The sequence below is a fragment of the Cibotium barometz genome, chromosome 2 (genome assembly GCF_041138505.1).
Source record: "Cibotium barometz isolate CiBa-2024 chromosome 2, ASM4113850v1, whole genome shotgun sequence".
In the NCBI taxonomy this organism is placed as follows: Eukaryota; Viridiplantae; Streptophyta; class Polypodiopsida; order Cyatheales; family Cibotiaceae; genus Cibotium; species Cibotium barometz.
In genome coordinates, this window is record NC_141047.1 from 57,759,484 (window position 1) to 57,784,605 (window position 25,122).

The 25,122-nt window shown below is 45.8% G+C and overlaps 1 protein-coding gene and 1 pseudogene across 4 annotated transcripts in view; both read left to right on the forward strand.

The window, feature by feature from the left end:
• Window positions 1–206: 206 nt before the first annotated feature.
• Window positions 207–1,517, forward strand: LOC147641258 (uncharacterized; annotated as a pseudogene).
• A 439-nt stretch (window positions 1,518–1,956) lies between these two features.
• LOC147641259 (presequence protease 1, chloroplastic/mitochondrial-like) overlaps window positions 1,957–25,122 on the forward strand; it is a 60,259-nt gene continuing 37,093 nt past the window's right edge. The window contains exons 1-6 of one of the 4 annotated variants that reach the window (XM_086819795.1): window positions 1,957–2,323; window positions 2,405–2,717; window positions 20,354–20,528; window positions 21,060–21,234; window positions 21,321–21,453; window positions 21,613–21,683. In XM_086819795.1, coding sequence (XP_086675921.1) covers window positions 2,438–2,717; window positions 20,354–20,528; window positions 21,060–21,234; window positions 21,321–21,453; window positions 21,613–21,683 — 834 coding nt within the window. In that variant the 5' untranslated portion in view covers window positions 1,957–2,323; window positions 2,405–2,437. The remainder of the gene's footprint in view (window positions 2,324–2,404; window positions 2,718–20,353; window positions 20,529–21,059; window positions 21,235–21,320; window positions 21,454–21,612; window positions 21,684–25,122) is intronic. The other 3 variants (XR_015269132.1, XM_086819804.1, XM_086819813.1) reach the window with 3 other exon arrangements.

The window sequence follows — 25,122 nt, forward strand, 5'->3', positions numbered from 1 at the left end:
AGAGTTGGTTTCCCACGGAGGACTGAGGACATGCAGTTTGTTGAGGACATGGGAGCAGCTACGCCGTGCTTTGATCCAGATTCCTCCCTCTTGCACTGAGGAGCTCATGAGACAGCCCCTGGTTTGGAATCCACAGGTTCGGACAGATATAGGCTACATGGTTGGATCCAGACCGCGGATCCAGACCGCATATCTCTTGGGGAGCTTTGACTGTTGGACCTGCTCGGTGCCTTGGTGATTGGATACAGTTTCGGCAGCTTCCTGAGGAGCAGCAGAGTTTGAGGCTTGCAGGTTCGAGGGGTGTTCCGCAGATGATTAGTGATATTGAGGCAGCAGTGCCAGAGACTTGGTTACAGCCCAGGATTCAGACTCCACCCACCTAGATGGGGGCATTCACGCGTTTGGAGATACTCATTGCAGTGAGAGGCTGCTCTGGGGATTGCACATTGTTCTTTGAGGTGGGTGAGGGTGGACGACTTCACAGAGTCATGACTGAGTCGGAGCTTGTGGTTGACTGCATCTTTCAGCGGATCCGAGTAGTAGGAGCTTGTGGCAGACTTTGGCATGTTGACCCAGACCCGGAGGCCATCACTGTTGACTCTGAGTGGCGCCTTTGGGCATGGGAGGCCCGACCACCACTGGCCCGTTTACAGTGGGACCCAGGCGAGTGGCAGTGGAGAGACCCTTTTGCCTCGGCAGAGAGGCCGCCCACGCCGTTCTTTCAGTATTCGGCACGGCTTGGCAGACATATTTTGCTAGCTCAGCGCGACGAGAGGCCAGTGCTACTGCAGAGAGCATTGGCGGCGTGAGGGCATTTCAGCAGAGTTCCTGACTGCATTCTGGCAGCGCATTTGGAGTAGTAGACAGCCCAGGCGTACGGTTACCTTTCAGTGGCTAGTTGCTCATAGAGCCATTGCTGTGGGCACTTGGCTTAGTTTCGATGGAGATTGCTCCGGCTGTGGACACCCACAGGAGACACAGAGGCACTGCCTCTGGGATTGCACTCTTATAGATCTGGCGGCAGATTTTGCGATTATACAGCCACCTTGGGGTGACCAGATCTTTACATGGGGTGCCGTGGCTTGGAGCACTCTTTCAGGACCCGGCTTGGATATGAGACGATAGCAGATAGTCTTGCTCTTCAGGGTCAACGAGGTCACCTTCTTCCACTTCAGGTTCCAGACTTCAGCACTGCTTTATGGTCGGGAGAGGGCGATCCTCGTTGGGAGCTCATTAGCAGCCTGGCACTTTGGTTTGTATGGCGGGCACGCTGCAGACGCATCTTTGAGCAGAGGGTCATTCCACCAGCTGAGACTGTTCGGGACTTTTGGCTGGAGCTTATCCACACACTTCGAGGTCAGTTTGACAGACTTCAGGGGACTTCAGACTCCATGATCCTTCGCAGGCTTGCCTTCCTTCGACTATGGAAGAGTAGCCCGTTCTTTGAGTAACAGGGCATTGTGCGCTGGAGCTATAGGCCACCTGTGTGGCTATTCCCCCCACCACCTCATACTTGAGATAGCTTCAGAGAGTCTGGGTGTGTGAGTGGGAGAGCCTCCCTTTGTCTATATTGTGATCCCGCCTGATCGGGAGTTTGTAGCCCACTGGGCAGCTCTGTTGATAACTAATGGAAGGATCTTTTTGTGGAAAAAAAAAGACACTCTTTAACAATCCTCCGATTAATTACTACGACCATATTTGCAATGGGGGCCAAAGGATCCCATAGGGATATATATGCGGTAGCTCGTGCATCAATGAATGCATCCACAATCATTGTGAGTTGCAAAAGGCTTGGTAAATGGTTTTTTTTTAAATTTAAATGCGAGATTTTTATTTGTACCAAGCAAGGATGAGAGTTGGAAGTAAGACTCGATCACGAGACCTCACCCCAAACACACACACGCTTCACCAATTGCGCTACTGCACTGCTGGTGAATGGTTGGATCATGCCTTCCAACAATTGCACCAAATGTGAGGTCATCAAAACCCAAGTGCCAAGATCATCTCTTGCAGCAGTTAGAGGATCGGCAACCTGCAAAAGCGTTGGTGCTCCTTTAGCAATCTACGTGGCCAATTCAACATTAGCGAGCGACGTCGTCTGTATGATTGGGCGTCTCCAGAGCTGCCACGTGGATAAGGCAAAGCAGCGCAGTGTCTAGGCTTTAGGGTTCCGCTATTCACAGCCTTGCACTCGACTGTGCATGGTCAACCTTTTCTACGCGAGGACTCCCATAATCCTTGTCAGAGAACCCTGGACGTATGCAGAATTAGACGAAGACGCCATATCCCTGCGGCAAGAGCACCATTTCTACTTAGAGAACTGGTTAGGATATACTGTTTCTGTTCTGTGTGCAGAGCTGGGAGCAGCTCCTGACTGCCTGGACGCCTCATCTGTGTGTTGCAGACAGGGCTGCAAGAAGAAGAAGAAGAAGGCGCCATGTCGGCCCATGCTGCTGAGAAAATGGCATGTCTGAGCAGGAGCCCTGCCCTGAGGTGCTTCAGCTTGCCGCCTTTTCTGCACAAGCCCTGCTTCACACGCTCCCTGCAGCCTGCTTTTCGCTCAGGAGCTCATGGGAGGACTGGTTTGCGATGGATTGGCGTGGCCCCCTTGCACACAGGAAAACTCTCCTCCATGTACCAGGTCCTCCACCACAGAAGACTCTCTGTTTCATCTCCACAAGCTGTTATGACCCCCACCCCTCCCCTCACTTCAAACGGTATGGTCTTCTGTTTCTCTTTTCCTTTTGTCAATGTCGTGTGGATGTGTCTATGTACAAGCCCTCGTATGTTTATCACTGATTACAATAGAATCAAAGTTTTGCCTTTGGTAAGGTCCAAGAGTCACGCTTGAGGAGTCTCTTGACGAGAAGATCATGTGGACAATCTTGTGCCTTGGTTTTGATTCTAGGCATGTTCACCTTGATCTTCATCTTAATTTATAATGTGACTGACAGATGTATATCGGCCCAAGTTGCTGGTTATGAAAAGTTTGAATGGGGTAGGTGATTCGGGCTTCAAAACAAGAATGAAAATCAATGATATTTATATGAGAGAGTAAGGAAAGATTACGAAGGTGTTAGAGCTGGATCTCCTTGCATAGCAGTCTGCTAAATCCCCTCCCCTCATTGTGCCGCTCGCTCCCTCTGTTTGCTTACTGCCTGCTACCCCCGCCCCCCTCCCCCCCACACTGCTGGTCTCACTCTTGTCCTTGCCTCTCTGGAGGCTACCACTCTTATCTGCAGGTTCGTCACAGATCTCAAGGGAAGATCCCAGAACTCTTCCAAACCGCATCAGTTGGCGAGCAAGGTCTGTCCAACATCCAGCTCCTCCGAAATGGTGCCAATCTGATTGAATTTGACTCAGCCGTCTTGGTGGATAGTGCTGCAGCTGAGCCCCATTGCAGTATTGAGTGCACATGTGTTTTCAGATAGATGGCACCATGGCCTCACCCTCGACTCTGATTTGCTAGCCTCCATGGTTGGATTTTGAGTGACGGTCTGCTTCCAAGACCCTTTGAAGGAGTATTAGGCTGCTCCTCGTGGTGATCAATCAACACACGTGATAGGCATAGTACAATGACCGTTTACCTGGCCCGGGCTGCAGGCTTCCTGTCCATTCAATTGATTATCCCCTCACTCGAGAACCTCTCATAGCACCTCCTGATTCCTTGGCTGGATGGCTCTCATTTCATATAGACTATCGGGTTCCAAGGGCCCTGTAACCGGTCTGGGGTGTTTAAGGAATTAACTTAACCATTTAAGCTTGAATTAAGACAAGATGACAGATTGATAAACCATTCCAACATTCACATGAACAGCAAAAGAGAAAACATGATAAGATAAAGAACACCACACTCGGCTGGAACAGGTCGATCGATCCCCCCTTTAGTAATTCTCACGTTACACAGAAGTATTTATGTACAAGCTTAAGGGCATCCCGCAGGACCACCAGATGTCCAACATGAAGCATAAAAGCAACATTACAAATAATACCCAGGAAGGGTGCTCAAGGAACACTTCCCAAAGTACTCTTCCTCATCTCCTCATGGGGAAGGAGGCCAAGGTACAGGATGCCCGGTGCCCGAGATCTGAAAATAGTATGTCGGCTGTTGCCCAAGATTCTGGAACATAAGCATGTGGCTACTTGTTACTATCTGTTTATGCTATGTACGGATACCAACCTAGATCTCCTTTGGACTTAAGGGTATTCAGATGGATGCGGCTAGAGATTTCGTAGCAAATATGCACGAAATCCTAGTCAATGCACTAAAGGCTATCGAGACTAATCCTCGAGAAAAGATGGATACAACCAGCCCGTAGGCAAGGAGTGGACTTCGTAGGTAGAGGGCTGAAGGTGCTCGCCAAAATGACCAGTAAGCGATGATTAGAAGTGAGGGAAAGGGCAGCATATATATACACCCCGTATGAGCTGGCCGACTCCCTCCTAGATGCCACACAACCTGAAAAATAGGCATAAATGCCATAAATAGGGTGGGCAGCTCACATCAAAGGCCTAGAAACATCCATTTGAAAGATGGGCCAATGAGAGTGTGCATCAACAGCAAGAACTGTCCATATGGTTGCCATCCGAGTAGTCGGTGCAAAAGTATCATCAAAATCCACGCTAGCTATCTGAGAATAGCCTTTGGCCACAAGCTTGGCCTTGTGGTTATCCAGACTCCCATCCGATTTGTACTTGATCTTATAGACCCATTTGACACCAATCATCTTCTGCTTTGCCGGTCTAGGAACTAGCTCCCAAGTCTGATTCCGTTCAATAGAGTCAAGCTCCACTTCCATGGCCTGCTTCCAAGTTGATTTGGAAAGCGCCTCGCCAATATGAGTAGGTTCCGAGTCCTTCTGGATGCGTGACATCAATGCATAATTGACGCACAAGTTCTCCTGAGATGATGTCGTGGTACGCAATTACTCCAATCGATGGGACCTCCTATTGTAGGTAAAGGCAACCGGGTTACTCCGGAGTCCCGCAGTGTCTAGTACAACCAATTAGGAATAGGAGATCCCCCCTCAGAAGTAGAACCCTGCTCTTGAGATGTAGCTTGCTGTGGAGCATCCACCAAAATCTTCTCCTCCTGATCATTGTCAAATGATTCCTCTGCTTGAGGTGCTCGAGGACGTGCCAGTTCAAGTTGAGGAAGAGGAATAGTTCAAGTTGAGGAAGAGGAACAGGAGGATCCAATGAGGAACCAAGGAGAGGCTGAGGCGAATCAGCCCCTGATGATGAAGAAACCCCCTTTGAAGTGGAAAATGAAGTCTCATCAACCACCACATCTCTGCTAACAATGACCTTTGAAGTTGCAGGATTGTAGAGCCGATAACGTTTGAATTCGGAGCTGTAACCGACCAAAATATGGTGCTTGGACTTAGCATCCATCTTCCCCTTGTCACCATCAGGTACATGTACAAATGCATCCGACCCGAAATCCCGAAAGTGTGAAACCGAGGGTTTTCTTCCTAGGTAGGTTTGGAAGGGAGTCTGCCCTGGAACAACAGTAGTAGGGGACCGCTTGAGAATGTAAACATCAGTAGCAACTGCCTCTGCCCAAAGCATTTGAGGAATACTCCGATGTTCCTACATTGACTGAGCCATCTCAATCACCGTTCGGTTCTTCTGCTCCACCACGCCGTTTTTGGAAGGAGTACCTATGTTGGCAAACTCTTGTTGAATGCCATGGAGCTCACAATGCTGGTTAAACTGGCGAGAAGTAAACTTTCCTCCTTTGTCGGCTTGTAATGTCAAGACAGAGTGTCCTGATTGTTTCTCACCAAGGTTCTCCATGTTGGGAATTTGTCAAAAGTTTTCGTTTTTGGATTTGAGAAAATAGGCCTAGGTATACTTGCTAAAATCATCAACCAAAAGAAAAACATAACTAGCAGAACCAAGAGACGGAGTGCGCATCGGGCCTCACAAATGTGCATGAACCAATTCCAGAGGTGCCGTGGCTCACTGTGTAGCTTTCTTTGGAAAGGCATCCTGATGTTGTTTCCCTTTGAGATGAGTGTGACAGGGGCCTCGCGTGTGCCAACATCTAGCAATCCATCCACCAACTTGTCACGTGCACGCCCGTGCCATGGCTAATCCTTTGCATGAACAGTCTTAGTCCTTGGTTAATCATCAGTTATGAAACTCGCGATGCCCGGGGGCTAGGGCCTTTGACACAGTTGTTGATACCATCAATGGATATTAAAACATTTAAACATGGCCACAGCCTTAACACATATGCCACTTAATCCACAAAATTGTAAAAAAGAGATGTGCAGAGCTGACACCGCATAGAGGCCGGAATCGCCCCCCCCCCCCCGGGAGTATTGTATTACCCAAGGAGAATAATATCATGTACAAGCTTTGAGGGCCTTACTCTGCCCACGGGAGATGCTGGATTATCCATATACAAATGCCATAACACAGCCCAACATGAGGCAACCATAAAATTCAGCTGGCACATAGCTGTAGAAATGCCGAGTCAACAATATAAACCATGTACCTCCGTGTGGGTACTGATTCTTCTCCAAAAATCTTCTCCAAAAACCACAGGTCTTCATGCAATAGAGCTGGTACAACAAGTGCAACTGTCCATTCAGCCAGTACAACAAGTACAAGGGCTAGTACAGCAAGTACAAGTATAAGGGCTGGTACAACAAGTACAATGGCTAGAAATCATAATGAAATGATTAAATACCCTTGCCTTCATTATTTCTTCGCGATGGTATTGGAATTAGGGTTAGGGTTGCAACAATGCACACACACAAGATAGAGAAGTTTGAGAGCACACAAACTCACTAGATTAGAATGAACAAATGTGTGCCAGATACAAAAGATAAGTACACACCCGAAAATGAGTAGATAAGAGGGTGTACATACGCACGGGGGAAAAAACCTCCTAGTGAGGGAAAAAGTGCCTCGGCGGTCCTAAGTGTGTTCTCACACATCACTACCATATAGTGCTACAAATCCCCCCTTGGAGTGATGATGTGAACATGTACAAGGTATAGCCGATTAATCCTGAAAAGGCAGTAAGCCCAAAGCTTTACGAAAAGCTTTGAACTTTTCACGAGGAAGAGCCCTTGTGAATAAATTTGTCATGTTGTCATGTGTAGGTACATAGACCAAGCTGATCTCTGCTGTAGAGAGTCTTTCCCTGACATAGTGGTAATGCATCTCAATGTGCTTAGTGTGAGCATGAAACATTGGGTTTCTCGCAACTGCTAATGCGCTCTGGCTGCTGTCAGTGATAATCGTAGTGCTAGACGACTGTCCAACACCCAAATCAGCCAGAAGACATCTGAGCCACACACACTCAACTGTAGCTGTACAGGCTGCCCTGTACTCAGCTTCACAGCTGAAAGTGGCCACTGTAGGTTGCTTCTTGCTGAGCCATGATATACATGAATCGCTAAGGCGAAAGCAAACCCCACTAGTGACCACTCGTGTGTCATAACATCCAGCCCAATCTGAATCACTAAAAGCATGCAGCTGTGACTCACTCCCTTTTGGATAAAATAATCCAAAATACTGAGTGCCCTGTAAATAGCAGAAAACCCGCTTAACAGCCTGCCAATGCTTCGTACCGGAGCTATGCATAAATCTGCACAACTGTGAGACTGCATAGTGTATATCTGGCCTCGTGTTGCATACATAAAGAAGGGATCCGACAGCCTGCTGATACAAACTAGCATCAAAAGAGTCTTGCATCTTGAAGACTAAGTCGAGTACCTGTTTCCATAGGTGTAGCCACACGTTTACAATCTTCAAGATTAAACCTCTTCAATAGCTTCTGTATATATTTAGACTACAGCATAACAATCATAGTCACAGGGGACGGAGGGGACGGATTCTTGGAACGGGGGGACGCCGTCCCGAGAACACTTTGGGACGGGGACGGACGGACGTCCCGAGCTGGGTGTCCCTCACAAGGGACGACGTTCCGGTGATAGATCTAGGAGGGGACGGTTGTGAGGGACGGTTGATGGTCACAGTTTTTACCATTTTTTTCTGGCCGTTTGGGGGGGGCTTTTCGTGGGCCTTGCCCATAGGCCTTGAGGCTTTGGGCCTTGGCCTCTCTCTTGCCTCCCTCCCTATAAGAAGACACACACACGCAGTATCTCTCACAAGACATGTGGCAAGTTGAGTGTTGAGGAGCTTTCTCAGTACAAGAAGGAGGGTAGATTTTTCTTTTGTCATACAAAAGGACATACTTCTCGGGATTGTCCTAAGAAGCCTCGAAAGCCCGCCGCCGCTGCCTCCACAGCTTCCATGGTTGGTGAGCTTTGCTCCCACACAGACCCCAGTGGCTACCCCTAGTTCTTCAAATCCCGGTGCTTCAGTTGGAGCAATTATTAGCCGGGAGCTCGAAGATAAGCAGAAGGGCGTCCATGACCAGGAGTATGAGCGCAACGAATTGCTCAAGTCCTTTGGCTACATAGGTGGCCAGAGAGTCGTCGTCTTGTTTGACAGCGGCAGCACGGAGGATGTGGTCATGGAACAGGCCGCTAGGCGTGTCCGTTTTGACCTGACTTCGGTGGACAAATAGGTTGAGGGTTTTAGCATAGGCATGACAACGAGCCTTAAGTATGAAGCTCTAGGCACTAAGTTATTCAGGGCATAGAATTTGTGCGTGATTTTATGGTTGCCCCTCTTGTAGGAGCAGACATAATTTTGGGCATTCAGTGGTTTCACAAGTTTCTTCCTTATGTCAAGTGGGACAAGCACACGTTCCAGATCAATCGAAATGTGTCAAACGCCCCAGTGACCATTAAGTGTGAGCCAGGAATTCCGAACTTTCCGCTCATAAGCCACTTGCAGGCTAAGCGAGCAGTTAGGAAAGGCGCACAGTGTGCGATGATATACATCCAGACAGCCTAGACGGTGGCCAGTGCTTCCGAGGAGTACTCGGCTCTGCATGAAAAGTTCCAGAAGATTTTTCTTGGGGACAGCCTACCTCCCCAGCTCCCCCCGTCCAGACCGGAGGACCACAAGATTGACCTCCTCCCAGGCTCGGATTCCCCGAGCAAGTTTCCGTATCGCCTTTCCAAGGCAATGGAATCGGAGTTGGATCGCCAACTCCAAGAATTGTTGCAATCTGGCTTCATCTGCCCCAGCGTGTCACCATTTGCAGCACCGATCTTATTTGTCAAGAAGAAAGATGGGTCTTCCCGTTTGTGTGTCGATTATCGTGCACTCAATAAGCTGACTATCAAGAGTAGATTCCTGATGCCTCAAATTGATTATATTCTCGAGAGGCTGAATAAAGCAAAGGTGTTCTCGAAACTTGATTTAAAGAGTGGGTACCACTAGGTGCGGATTGTGGAGGGGGACATCCCCAAGACAGCCTTCTGTACAGAACGGGCCCACTATGAATTTGTGGTCATGCCATTTGGCTTGACGAACGCCCCAGCTACATTTAACCGCATAATGATGCGTGTTTTCCGGGATTTGAGTGGAAAGTGTGTGTTCATATTTCTAGACGACATACTGGTATTTTTAGCTACGGTTGAGGAGCATGACATTGATGTGGAGAAAGTCCTTAAGTTGCTTGAAAGCAACGAGCTCTACGTCAATGAAAAGAAGTCGGAGTTTTATCTGTTCCAGGTGCATTACTTGGGATACATAATTAAGTGCCGAAGCATTCGACTTGATCTGGCTAAGGTGGCCGAGATTATCAATTGGGAAATACCTCAGACAGCCTATGACATCAGATCCTTTGTGGGTATATGCCAGGCATACTCCACCCACATAGACAAGTTTTCTGATCTCTCGGCGGATCTCACCGATCTGCTAAAGGGTGTGAAGACAACAAGGCAAAAGATTCGAATGACTTCACGAGAGTCGGAGGCATTCAAGAACCTCAAGGTGGCTTTATCAGAAACGCCTTGTTTAGCACTTGCCTCGTGGGACGAGCCATTTCAGGTGATCACTGATGCGAGTAACATCGCAATTGGAGGTGTATTGCAACAGAATGGTCATCAAGTAGCTTACATGTCTCGTAAGTTACTGCCCGCAGAGAAAAACTACTCAGCCTATGATCGTGAACTCCTAGCAGTTATAGAGGCCTTGAAACATTGGAAACATTTTCTGTATGGCCATGACTTTGAGGTTCGCACTGACCATCAGGCATTACACTGGATTCAGACAATGCCAAGTGCACAATGGAGTGATTGACAATACTGCTAGAGTCAGATATTCGAGCAATTCGGTGGTATGATTGAGTACCTTCCAGGAAAGGCCAATCCAGTGGCCGATGCTTTGAGCAGGAAGGGACAAGTGACTACGATTCAAACCACTAGACTCGATCTTGTTGATACAGGACTAGATGACATGAAGCACACGTACGCGGATTTCGAGGAATTCGGTACACAGTGGGAACAGGCATTGGATGTCACAAGACCATGCCACTTTTTGATACGCGATGGTTGGCTTTTCTACAAAGACCGACTCTGTGTCATGAAGTCGTTCAGGGCAGCTCTTCTCCATGATGCCCATGACGCCATTACTGGTGGTCATAGAGGCATGAATTTGACTCTAGAGAAATTAGAACGGCAATATTATTGGCCAAAGATGAGGCGAGATGTGTTTACATATGTACAACGTTGTGATATTTGTCAGAAGGTGAAAGCTCCTCGTGGAAAGAAGATAGGGTTGTTACAGCCCTTGCCAATTCCTCAGGGTCCTTTCCAAGATATTTCAATGGACTTTGTCACAAATTTGCCTCTCAGTCCAAGTAAGCGTAATACGCAGTCCTTAACTATCGTTGATAGATTTAGCAAATTTGTTATGCTTATTCCTTGCAGGGCCAATGTAACCGCCGAGGATGTTGCCTAGTTGTTCATTCAGCATTGGTACCTGATTAGCGGGATTCCTAGGACCATAGTGTCAGACTAAGATGCCAAGTTTACTAGTCATTTTTGGAGGGCATTGTTTGATAACTTTGGTACTAAATTGAATTTTTCCAGTGCATTCCACCCACAGACGGACGGCTAGACAGAGATATACAACCACAGTTGGCCTTTGATGTGCTGAAGTGTTATGTCCACGATCAGCAAGGTAAGTGGGAATCTTATTTGCCTTTAGTTTAAGCTGTTTTGAATGATTCTTTTTCTTCAGCTATTGGCAGGACTCCGTATGAGGCAGCGTTTGGAAGACCTTTCCAGTCGTTGTTGACTAGGACTTCGTCTTCAGTATCTGAGGCGAACATAGCGACGGAGTCTTACCGGAAGGATTTAGAGTCCGTAAAAGACAGATTGTCTAAAGCGCAAGAGGCCTACACTCGACAGGCCAATAAAGACCGAAGGGATATGAAGTTTTCGGAAAGGGATTGGGTTTATCTTCGGATTATGAAGCAAAGGTTGAAATAGGTGGGTAAGCGATGCCCAAAGTTGTCTTTCAGGAGCTTCGGACCTTTTCCCATCAGGAAGAAGATTAATGAGGTGTCTATGCAGTTAAAGCTACCTCTGAGTTGGACTATGCACGATGTGTTTCACGTCAGTTGGTTAAAGCCATATGCAGGTCCGATCTCTTCAGAAGTCAAAGACGAAGCGGAACCAGATATTGTTGATGAAGCAGAAGTTATGGTTCCAGAACAGATCCTTCTGCACCGTTTCAAGCATGGCTCAGGCTGAAGACTAAGATAGTTCCTCACTAAGTTTCAGGACCGAGGGACCCATGAAGCGGTATGGCTTGGCAAAGAGTTTTTTGAAGACTATCCGGCGTTATTCATGGATTATTTGGAGGCTATGCAGCATCCGTCAAGTTAAGCAGAAGGGGATGTCACGTGCATTTTGCACTTGGATGCCACGTAGACATATATGTACAGAAGGTGCAGGACTTGGGATGGTGAACTGGTCCCATGTGAGCCCAGTCCGGGACAAGTCAGCCAAGGACCATCTCAGTCGTCTGAGGTCAGGTGTGCATTGTCTTGCACAGGAGTGCAAGGTCAGCCAGGTGTGCACTGTCCTGCACATGAAACAGTGCCAGTCCGTGCTATGAGTCTCCCTCTGGAATGATGTCAGGGATTGTGTGCATCTGGTATGGTACCGGATGCCAGATCACTGAGTAGCTAGTTAGGGTTTGATTATAGGAAAAGGGGCCAGCCCATAGGGCTACTCCAAGTCTTAGGGGTGGGCATGGGGATGGTGTGAAAGCGCCCCCATGAGGGCCAGGAAGGTCCTGGCTGTACCCACCAGCCATGGGTAGGCCATGGAGGGCTGTAGGACAGCCCTAAGGGCAGGCCAGGGGTAGCCGACTGGTTATCCAGCCCTAGGAGGGGTGTAGGGCAAGTATGGGGCAGCCCATACAGGCTGCCCAGCCCCAATGTACTTGCAAATTCAGTGCCCACCCCCGAGAGAATCAGGTGCATGATGCCCAGCCAGCCATGAAGTGATGCGCAGGTTTTTATGTGTTATTTTCAGCATTTAATGCTGAATTTACAGTCGTGGGACAATTTGTTGCTGGCCGCTTGGATTTATAGCTGGCCGACTGCCCTTTATGGAGTAGTATAAATAGGGAGCCCACAATCCCATTGTTTCATCTCATTTTTCACCAAGAGCCAAGGCAAACAAGGGCTAGACAAGGCAAGGAGTTGCTAAAGCAAAGGGGTGAAGGACTGCAGGTCAAGGGTAGAGTTTTCTCGGCCAAGAAAGGTCAAGATTTTTGTATTTACTTTTCAGATTTACATCATTCTAATAAAGCAAATACACCATCCGTGGTGGGGGCCCTACAGATGGTATTTGGGACCCAATACTGTGTCCTCTCCATCTCTCCCTCTCTCTCTCTCTATTTTCTGCACATCTTCATTCAGTTTGTGCGTTAATTCCGTCGCGAAAAGAGTGCTAATTTTTGAGCATTGAAGTTACTGATCTTCTCCGAAGCTTCCGCAGGTTACACGAGGAGAGTTGGAACAAGAAGGAACATCTTACTCCACCACTGGATGGGGAGTATTGGTCCCGAGATCAATCAGGGTGACGAAAGCGGACTCCTCCACAACTTTGATGGATGAGCTTGCCCGTTTGTCCTTCGACTTTCCTTCCAAGTCCTGCATGAGACTCCGGCATTGTTGCCATAAGTGCCTTTGTTTGGAGCAGGAACCACAAACTTGCTAGAAGAATTAGGAGCTGAAGACCCCTTCGGCTTTGCATCCTTAGAGTCCTTAGAGGGAGATGCCCCACCTTTGTCTTTGTTAGGCTGCCCCCCTCTGCGTCCAATGAAAGCCTGGTTACATTTCTTTGAAGAAGAATCCTTGAATCTGCTCTCCTGATCAAGGACTATAGGCACCAGCTCATCCCAGGTAATGGTTTCCGTCCATCCGGAGGTAAGAAGTGAAGAATAGAAATATTTTGGGGGCAACTGAGTAAGTAGCCAGATGGCCATATCCTTAGCGGAATTTTCCTTCCTACAGCTAGAAATCTCAAGTCGCAATGACTCCAGTTTATTGATGTGATCCTACATGGAAGTAGAATCAGTGGGTGAAAGCTTCAACATTTGAAGCTCCATGTGAACTCTCTTCATGGGTGTTTCCGGTCGTAGATGTCAGAGAGTCTCTTCCAAGCAACATGTGCATGTGCCATGGGTATCCCGATTGATGTGAGTGATGACTGAGGGTTGAGAGTTTAGAAGGATGAAAGACCAAGCACAGGCATTAAGCCGATCCCATAGAGTAGCTTCATGCGTAAGGGCATCCCTCGTATCCTCATCCTCTATGGTGTCCGGGTTAGGCCGGAGGACCGGTCGAGTGATGAACTCCAAAAGATCGTATGTCTCCAAGATTGCTTCCACCACGACTTTCCAGATGTCATAGTTTGTGCCATCCAACTTGGCATCTGAAGGAAAAGTCGGAAGAGTGGGTATCTGAACGGCCCGAGGTTGAATGAGTGCCATGATGTACCTCCTTTGAAAAATGCAGACACCAAAACAGCTCAAGAGCTACTCTCAGCACTTGTAGGGAGGGTGGGCGGGATAGGAGGAGAAAAAAGTGCAAAAAATGCAGATCTGCTCCTCCAGAGAAGAAACAACAGGTTTGAAATCAGAAACACTGTGGGCAGCCACCAAGTTCAGGTGAAAACGCGGCAAGAAAACAGTGCCAATCAGCCTCCAATCAGATTCCACGTCTAGACGCCTCTAGGCTTTGATACCATGTCAGAGGGCAGCGGAAAGATGTAGACGAATGACAAAAACGTTGAAGCTCCAAGAGAGAGATGAGAGAAAACAACTAAATGCTGATGCACTAATCCTCAAGAAAAGATGGATACAACCAACCCGTAGGCGAGGAGTGGACTCCGTAGGCAGAGGGCTGAAGGTGCTCGCCAAAATGACCAATAAGCGGTGATGAGAAGTGAGGGAAAAGGCAGCATATATATACACCCCATATGAGCTGGCCAACTCCCTCCTAGATGCTACACGACCTGAAAAATAGGCATAAATGCCAATGTGCCATAAATAGGGTGGGCTGCCCACATAAGAGGCCTAGAAAAATAGGGAAAAATAGAGGAGTGCCTGAGCATGTGAAAGGCACCTATAGACACTAGAATAGCCACCAACAGGAGATGATATATGTTAACAATCCCCTAGGTATTGTGGACCTTATAGGATCTTGAAAAAGATTGGTGAGGTTGCTTATAGACTATGGTTGCCTCTGAGTGAGAAAGTTCATCCAATCTTTCATGTCATTCGACTAAAAGAGATGCTAAGAGCCCCTTAGGAACTTGTCGAGATTGAGGACTTGACCTAGGTCATCTTCCACATGAACGTGAAAGAGTGATAGATTTCAAGGAAAGGCAACTTATGAACAAGTTTATCCTTGAATATAAGATTTTCCCGAGGGTCAACTCTGCTTTTACTTCTCTCACTTGAATATTCGGGAATTGAGCATTCCAATGCTCCTTTTCGCCATGCATGAACTGAACCAACTATTAGTATAAGGATAGGGCGGAGGAGGACTAAACTTGGGAGTCAACAGCTAGTTTGAGTAAGTGCTTCCCTAATTTCCTTTAAAGAGTAAATGCTTGAAGAGTGGAAGTATGTTATGTAATATATATTATATATGTACATATGTATGTATACATATTTACATATTTATGTACACATTTTTTTTTTGGGGGGTGAAAACCACTGTTTCATTAAAAGCGTAATGTACATTCATAGCTGCCCCAACATGGGACAGCTACTACAGGAAAACTAGAAACACTAAGAAAACACTTCCAGTTGGGCCGTGGAAAGATCTCCAAGATTCTACACACACACACACACATACACACACATATACGTATACATATGTATAGTAGTATCTAGTCCATACTACGCATAATGGAGTTGATAGTTATATAGTCTTGTGGGTTGACTACCATGAGTATATAACATGCACGTTCCTAAAAGGTGAATTTGGGCATGTTCTTGGATTCATCTAGGTATATATATACATACGCACACACACGCACACACGCACGCACGCACGCACGCACATTTTTTTTTGGTGAAAGCACTGTTTTGTTTATTATTAAATGTACAAAGGAATGTGTCTCACTGCAAGACACACACACACACACACACACACACACACACACGCACATACATATATATATCTATATCTATATCTATATCTATATCTCTCTACACACACACACACACACACACACACCTGTATATTGTTGGTGCAAGGCAAGAAGACAAGAGCAAGATGGAAAGCTTGTAGACACACAGAGAAAGAACTCAACAATTGATTGCATATTCTCAAAGGTTGGCAGTGGAAAATCACTCATGTTGGGAAAATATACATGTACATAGTAGATCAATCCCCAAATGGAATCAAGCCCAAAGCTTTACAGAAAGCTTTGAACTTCTCTGGAGGAAGCGCCTTGGTGAAGAGATTTGCCACGTTGTTCTTTGATGGACAATAGATAAGACTGATATCCCTTGCATGAAGCCTCTCTCATATGTAATGATAATGAACCTCTCTGTGCTTGGTCCGTGCATGAAATCTGGATTCCTTGCCACAACCATAGTGATCGAATCCCCATAGGTTACCACTAGACCACAATGAGCGATCACAAGAAAGCAACAATCCCCATCTCTAGCTGCCTCCCTCATGTCCACACAAAACCCGGGTGGGGAAGATATCTAAGAGCCATGCCCACTATGCTATATATAGAGCTTCATCCAAGCCCCCGATCCGCATGTGGCTTTACTCCACGAGTTCTTGGCTCCACACGCATTCCACCACAATGCATTGGTGGCAACCCAATTCTAACACCTTCTCTCCAACAATGCATGTGAACCCCCCTTGCCACATGGTCAACTCTTTGCAAGATTGTCAACTCAATCACCCTGTTGGCCAGCACACAAGTCGATAACCAATCTCCTCAACCATATGCTCTCAAATATGGCCGTGAAGATTGCTCTGTACTCAACTTCTCATGTAGAAGTAGCCACAGTAAGTTGCTTTTTGCTAAGCCAAGATACCTGTATAACTGATAGGGGACCCGGAACAGAACAGAAACACTTCAATAGCAAATAGAGCATAACAGTAGGAAGCCACAAAATATAAATAGACAACACACTGAGCTGGAACGGCTGGTCCCATAGGAACTTCTTTATTATGTAGAAGCTTTACAAAGAATCCAAGGTGAGGGTGCAGTCAGCACCAGATTTTCCACATAAATCCTGGGCAGCTTTCCTCATAGCATACAAGAGTCGTTGGCAAAGCCCTCCTCACGAAAGCTAGGCTAAATCAATGCCACAAATCATCCTTAAGCAAACTCCGAAACTGTCCCAAAACAGCCCTTTGTATCGAGGATAGAGAATAAAGACTCTGTAGTTTGCTTGTACCAACCACCTAAGGGAACAACCCTTCCTAAGAAGTGAGAACAACGAGTGTACGGCCTGTTTGTAGGCTTGTACTGACCACCTAAGGGAACAACCCTTCCTAAGAAGTGAGAGCAGCCAGTTTACCGCCTGTTCACAGGTGGCCAGAAAATAGAGAGAACTCTCAGCTGTATGGCCTGCCTTGAACACAGCCAGTAGAGAGAGAAAAACAGCTTCTGCTGCAACCAATTGACCAAGAGATAGAGATAGAGAAGTAGCTGCTGTACGGCCAGTCACGAGAAGGAGAGTGAGAACCAGCAGCTGTTGGCCAGCTCAAAGGTGACCAGAAAAAGGCAGTGGCACACAATTGTCGACTAGCTCAAAGGCGGGAGAAGAGGGAGAGAAAACAGGTCCTGTATGGCCAGTGTAGAGCAGAGAGAGAGAGAGAGAGAGAAACAACTGCTGCCGGCCTGTATGCCTATGCGCATCCCCAAAAACAGCCCCTTCCTCATGCTTTTTTCACGATTCAGCCCATGCCCCTTAAGATGGAGTTGGCCAGCTCTATAAATATGGTCCATGCTTTTTCCTTTTTGCCAAAATTGGCCTTGCTTGCTTAAAATATCCCACTTTTAAGCTTTCTGTAACCAGTGCCTCTATAAATGATAGAACTTGACCATTTTTAGTGTCCTTGTTAATAAAAATATCCCTCAAGGATGGGCGTCTTGCTTTTACTGACCTTGTGGGCCCACACGCTGGCCCACATATCCATGCAGGGTGCCCATAAAGCTCTTTATGATTCCCAAAGCCCGTAAAGGTTTTTAATGATACTCAAGGCCCACAAAAGCTCCTAATAAGTGCCCAGGTCTCAATGCTTTTATCCTTGAGCTTAACCCTTCTTTTGTGGAAAATCCCCATTCTCACCTTGGTTCCGTTCTGTGTGTGGGCTTTCCCCAAAACACTAATCAAAGTTGGTGAAGGGAGTCGGGACCAAATGGTGACATCCCCTCCGTCTTATAAGCAGTTGTCCACAACCGAGTAAGTCCAAAATGAGTATATATGATCTAATATACATAAGCGAGCTTCAAGTGTAGCAGATCCATTGCCTATCTGTAGCATGCAACCACAGCCATAGTAAAGAATACTTTCACGAGAGAAGTGTGTAGCCAACAAGCCATTGTCACGAGAAACGAGAAACGGGAACGGAAACGTTCGAGGAATGGAAACGGGGAAACGAGTTTTTAGGGGTGGAAACGGTTGTTTCCTATGACAATATCACTTGGGAAATGAGAAACGGCCATGGAAATGGATGGGGTCGTGAAACGGAGAAACGCGTTTCTAGGGACTGAAACGGCCGTTTCCTGTGACTATGCAACAAGCACCATTCATACTGGGAAATGTCCAGGCTGGTGACATCCCCCCTGGCATAGAACATCCCATAAGATTGAGTGCCTTGGAGGTATCGAAACACTCGCTTTACAGCTTGCAAATGCTTTATCCTTGGGCTGTGCATAAGCTTACTCAACAGGGATATACACCATAAGAAATATTTGGTTGTGTATTGCATAAGTATAGGAGGCATCCAAGAGCATGGTTGTAAATAGTAGCATCAAAAGGCTCTCCTACATTATGGCTACTAAGCCTCATACTTGTCTCAACTGGAGTAGAGATAGGTTTGCAATCTTCCATGCCACACCACTCAAAAGCCCTTTTCCATACTTAGATTGAGACATTATAATGCCACCATCTCTCTGCATAAACTGAATACTGAAGTGCAACTGGCCAAGATCTGATACTTCAAAAGCTCTATGTAATTCAGCTTTAAAATCTGAAATTTTCTGCTGATTACTCCCTGTCAAGATTATGTCATCAACATCGAGTATGATGGCCACTATGTCTGCACGATCAATGTGCACTTGCAGAGTCCTTTCAGTTGGATGATTATGGAATCCAGGGCTGGTCAAATGTGCATGTATCTTTGCATACCATGCTCTTGGTGCCTACTTAAGTCCATGAAGTGCCTTCTTCAAAAGGCATACTTTGTGTTCATGGCCTGTAACCACAAAGCCAAGAGGCTAACGCAGATAGACCTCTTCCAAAAGATAACCATTCAAGAATGCCATCTTGATATCCGATTGATGCAAACTCCATCCCTGATGTGCTGCCAATGCAGTGACTATCCTGATTGTAGTCATCTTTGATGTAGGGGCAAAAGTCTCTTCATAGTCTATTCCCTTCTTTGAGAATATCCTTTAGCAACTAGCCTTGCTTTGAATCTGCCAATAGATCTATCTAGCTTCCGTTTGACTTGGTATACCCATTTAGTACCGATAACATTTTTACCAGGAGGTAAGTCAACAAGTTCCCATGTACCATTCTTGATCATGGAACTATATTCATCGTGCATGGCCTTTTCCCAATGTTCATTGCTTTGAGCCTGCTCATAAGAAGCTGGCTCCTCTGAATCATACAAACTACCCATGCAAGCATAGTCACTCTCATGTCTGCTTGATTCACCTCTTTTTCTTGCCCTTGTCCTGCTTTCGAAAGGAGATGAAAGTTTGCTATCTTCAAGGGTACGAATCAGCCATCTAGGGACTGAATTAGCCACTTGTATGGCTGCCCTCGCTTCTTGTATGGCTTCTTCAACACTTGTAGGCATTTCGGGCTGCTCAATGGGCTGATGTTGCACATCATTCTGAGGCATATGCCGTCCTATATTCTGCTGTCCAGAATTTTCAGCACGTGGATAAGTGACATGATGATGATACATATCCTCTGGGCTTCCAACACTTTCTTTATGTGTAGTAGAGAGTGGCTGACCTGAATTTTCAGCAAAGATAAAATCTCTACTAGTAAGCACCTTGTGAGTTGCAAGGTCATATAACCTGTATCCCTTACTCTCGGTACTATAGCCCAAAAAGATACACTTCATAGCTTTATCATCTGTCTTTGATCTCTTCTCTTGAGGTACATGTGCATATGCCAAACATCCAAACACACGCAAACAGTCCACTCTTGGCTTCTTATTGTACCAAGCTTCATACGGTGTGATTGAATTCAAGGCTTTTGTAGGGCACTTGTTAAGCACATGTGCTGCACAAAGATTGCCTCAAGCCAAAATTTGTGTGGCGAACCTTGACCTTTGACCATGCATCCAGCTATTTCCATCAAAGATCTTCGGCCACACCATTTTGTTGAGGGGTGTATGGCACCGTACATTGATGCTTAATCCCCTTTTTATGCAAGAAGTCCTTGAATACATTTGACATGTATTCACCTTCTCTATCTATGCCAAGAGTGTGAATTTTGCACCCTGTCTCATTCTACATAACGCTGAAAATGCATGAATACCTCAGATTCAGATCAGTATAGAGATTAATTGTAGGTTATCACAATGCTTGTGTTTGTTCTTTTTCAGTCTTCTGCTGTCATTATTTCTTGTTAAAGACTTGCATGCTCACACAAAGGCACTTATTGTTATAGCAAATGGTTTGCTAGAATCTCCATTCTGTAGGCATTCAATTTTTTCCTTCATGTATTGCAGAAGCGAGCCCTGAACTTGTCAAACAACTTGGTTTTGAAAAAGTTCAAGAGCAACTTTTAGATGAATATAAATCTACTGCAGTATTATACAAACACAAGAAAACTGGAGCAGAAGTGATGTCAGTTACAAATGAAGACGAGAACAAAGTTTTCGGTATCGTTTTTCGTACACCACCGTAAGCTTCATCCCTCACCTTGTACTTTTTACAGTTTATCCTTGTGTATGTGTTCTCGCTCTTGTTGGCCTTCTCTCCACCCTGTCATAAGAGCTCAAAAATTGAGGCTTTTGACTGGACCTATCTAGCCTGCAGGCCAAATTCATTGGCCACATGCATCATGTCTGGTTGACAATCCAGGCATTGATTGGTGTTTGGATTGAGCCTAATGCATATATCTAGAGCAAACTTCAGAAATACACCAGGTGCAGCTTATGTAAGCCCACAGTAAACCTTAGAAAAGCATAGAAGCAGTGGGTTGCTGGAATTCCAAAGCTCTCAAGCGGGTATGAAGTTGATCTGATCATTGTAGCTTGTTTTGCTTTTACTTTCGTGGATCCATGTTGTGCATGAACTAGTTTTTTAGAATAAACAGGATATATCTGCATTATTTTTGGTGTTTGTGCAGATAAGGATTCAAAATACTAGTAAAGTGTTTGCAGGGCCAGTGACACCACTCTCTCAGCTTTGCTCTCTGTTTTTCTATTGCAGGAAAGATTCAACTGGAATTCCTCACATTTTGGAGCATAGTGTTCTATGTGGCTCTAGGAAGTATCCCCTCAAGGAGCCATTTGTTGAACTACTGAAGGGTAGTCTTCACACGTTTTTGAATGCTATGACTTACCCTGACCGAACATGCTATCCAGTTGCATCAACGAATACAAAGGTATTTACTTATGGAGGATTGGTTCCATTGTAGAACAGGTTGATTCAAACAGTGCAGGACTCTCATGAGGCATGCTTTTGGAGCAGGACTTTTACAATCTGGTTGATGTCTACTTGGATGCTGTTTTCTTTCCGAAATGCGTAAGCGATTCGCAAATCTTTCAGCAAGAGGGTTGGCACTATGAACTCAATGACCCCTCAGAAGAGGTCACCCTCAAAGGTATGTTCGGTATTGTATAAGGCTTGTTAGTAGCTAGTTGTAGTTTAAAGTATATTCTCAATAATTTGCTATGGCGTTAGTATAGACAGTGTTTGATGTTTGGTTTGACAAATGTGGACCCATTGGATGCTAAATGCCATTGCTTTCCTTTTTGGGCAGGTGTGGTGTTCAATGAGATGAAGGGTGTGTATTCTCAACCCGATAATGTTCTTGGGCGTGTGTCTCAACAGGTGCACAATTTTCTTCTAAGTGTTGGCTATTTGGGTATTAGGTTTTGTATTGTTTACATAAGACTCATAACTTGTTTGTCTCTTGGTCGAACATATCAGGTGAATATATGTACATGTGCTCAAGTAAATGTAAACATGGATACCTTATGAAGACATTTTTTTATGAAACTCATTATGACAGAGTAGTAGCGATCCCATAAAAAATATATGGCTCGCCAACTGGGTCAAAACGAAACCTTCATGTGAGTACAGTTGCAAAATCAATGACATGCTGTACATCGATGGAAGTCTAGGTTTAATTTTAAAGTTACGGTTCTATAATTTCTATTATTGAAGTCCGGGACTGAGCGTTTTGGTCAAGTATGTTAACATGCAAACAAGAAAGAGCAGCCTGCTTGTTAATGTAATGAAGACATACCGATGTTGGTTATGACATACCACTGTTGGTTAAACACATCAATTCGAAGAGCATTGAGCATTCTCTCCTTTACACTTCAATACACATGGACAAAGGTAGTCTTATATATATTTTTTCTTGGAAAGAGATCCTTCTATTAGTTAAAACATAGCAGCCCAAAGCTAGATGTACATGCTCAGAACCCTCATAGGAGGCCAAAAACAAACTGGGGAGGGGTGTTTCCCTCCATATCTGGCCGATCTCGGAGGGAAACTACCTCATACAAGGGGGGCGGGGGTGCGGGGTGAAGAGCCAAACCGGCAGCCTGTAATGCCAAGTAATCTGCCCGCCCAATCAGTGAGAAAGGGACCGGTGCGCCATGTGCGCAGGAAGGCTTCTCACCATATATGCATGCGGTCTGACCCGCCATGAAGCTTCCCCCATTGACCGCGGAGGGTATGAATGATATCAGTCGTTTGTGTTTCATGAATCAGATTTAGGAGATGAGGCTGCAGACAGTGGCTGACGGCTTTGGCAAGGATTTTGTAGGTGTTGTTGTCACCATTTGGCCACCCAACTGGTCCACCCGTGCTTTCTCATTATGTATTCACATTGGATTGGAGTCTCTCGCAGTTGCAAATGCTAGGGATTGATGCCACTCATGTGATACTGTGGTCTTGGCTTTCTGTTGGGACTTGTGCTTGTGTGTACATGCCCGGAAATGCCTGGAGGATTGGTGTTCCATTGGGTCTAGTACCTAGTGTACTTGCCTGGAACCATAGTTTATATCATACTCGTCTGATTGGTGAAGCAAACGTTTGCTATCGTATGATAAAATGGCGTAAGAAACTGGCCTATCATTCTCACTCTTTTTTTCTAATAAAAAATTTGAGACTTTTTTGCTGAAAGTGACACCGTGGGCTGGTCTGCACCCTGTAGGTACTAGGCTTAGGCTGTAAAGAACATGGGCCTCAAGTTGGGCGGTGGGCACTATACTATGAAAAAGCCCTACACTGTACCAATGTACTGCACATACTTATTCGTAGATATAGTACATGTATGTACATTCAAGTTGCCAAAGTACTCCCACTCCTCCAGACCCGCCTGATTCCACCAATGCGGTTCAGCTCTTACCTTCTATGCACCCCTTGCCATCCGTGGGGCTTCATGCTAAGGTGGAGGGTGAGGCTACAACCACACAGAAAAGCCTGATCCGAGCTTATGGCTGTGCCAAGGGCTGGTAGTTCATAGTCCTTTTTGACATGGGTAGTTCTGAGGACGCCATCTCTCCCCAGTTGGCTACCAACATGAGCTGTGTACCTTAGTGCCCTTTCATTTGGAGGTAGCCGGGTTTACACTGGTCTCCGCATCGACATTTCTCAAAAGGCACACCAGTTTCCTTTTCAAGTTCAAAAGGCCTCATTCCAGCGAGATTTCATTCTCTCGCCTCTTTTGGGGTGTGACATGATTTTAGGAATCTAGTGGTTTCGCCAATATGAACCCATTTCCAATTGGGGGCATGACACTTTTATTATCTCTAAAGGTTTTCCTGAGTCTGTCATGATTCGTGGGGATAGGAACGTTCTTGGCATTCCTTGATTTCTCATCTCCAGGCCCGACGAACTATCCACAAGGGAACGGAAGGAGCATTGATTTCTGTTCATGCTCAGACAGCTTCTATCTCATCGATAAACAGCTGTCTCATCTTCTTCTTCAGTCCCTTAGTTGGCAGATCTCCTTTCTCATTCCAACGTTTTGTTTAATGACAATCTCCCACCCAGTATCCCACCCTCTTGTCCTAAGGATCATCCTATTGATTTGGTCCCTAGGGCAGAACCTCCTAGCAAGTTTCCCTATCGTCTTTGCAAGACTTTCAAGGGCAAGCTTGAAAAGCAATCAATGATCACAACACTCAAACATTGGAAGCATGTTGTTTATGGACGAGTTTTCACAATCAAAACAGACTACTAAGCACTTCAGGGGCTCTAGACGATGCCGAGTGTCCAGTGGAGTGATCGACACACCAGACAAGGTCAGCTCTTCCACCAGTTTGGAGGAACGATCAAGTACATCCCTGGTCAGCATAACCCGGTGGAGACAAGCATCCAGACCATGCAGGAGTCTACCATTCTCAAGATCTCTGGAAAAGACTTGGATAGCAATGTTGATTCCATAGAGTTTGGTACTCAATCCAGTTTGGCCCTCAATTCTAAGCCTGGCCATTATTCAGTTCACAGACAGGCAAATAAGTCTAGACGAGATGCCCACCTCAAGGAAGGGGATAGGGTCTATTTGCATATCATGAAAAAGAGATTGAAACAAGTGGGCAAACGTTGTCCTAAGCTTTCTTTCCATAGTTTTGGACCCTTTTCTATAGTTCAAAAGTTAAGTGATGTCTCCATGAAATTGAAGTTGCCTAACAGTTGGACGATGCATGACGTTTTCCATGTTTCTTGGCTAAAACCATATGTTGGACCAGAAGTGTTTGATGTTTCAGATGAACAACAACCATATGTGGTAGATGAATCAGAAGTCATTGAGCTTGAGCAGATCCTTCTTCATCGTTGGAAGCATGGTTCCGGTCAAAGGCTCCGTCATATTCTACACGAAGTTCCGAGATTGAGGAACCCACGAAGCAGTTTGGCTAGACGAAGAATTCTTTCAAGAGTACTGTAACTACTCCCTAATTTCTCGGGATTCATATTGTAAATTCTCTATTATCCATGGACATGGGTGTTGGACGCTACATGTAGCCATGGAATGTTTATGGTTAAGCTTCCCATGTATGTGTATGCTAGCTGTATCTACGAGATTCTGGCTGCATAGAAGCATGCTAAGCATTTGGTGGATCTTGGAGAACCAAATGCAATACATAATGCCATGGATATTTGATGGATCTTGGGGAGTCAAATACCATAGCCCTTGTAAATATCAAGTACATATAAATAGATGGGGTTTCTTCTAAAATATGTGTTTAAATGCATACACTTGTGTGCATGGCTTATTTTTATTTGCGTGTATTGTTTTGTTTGCTTGGACAAT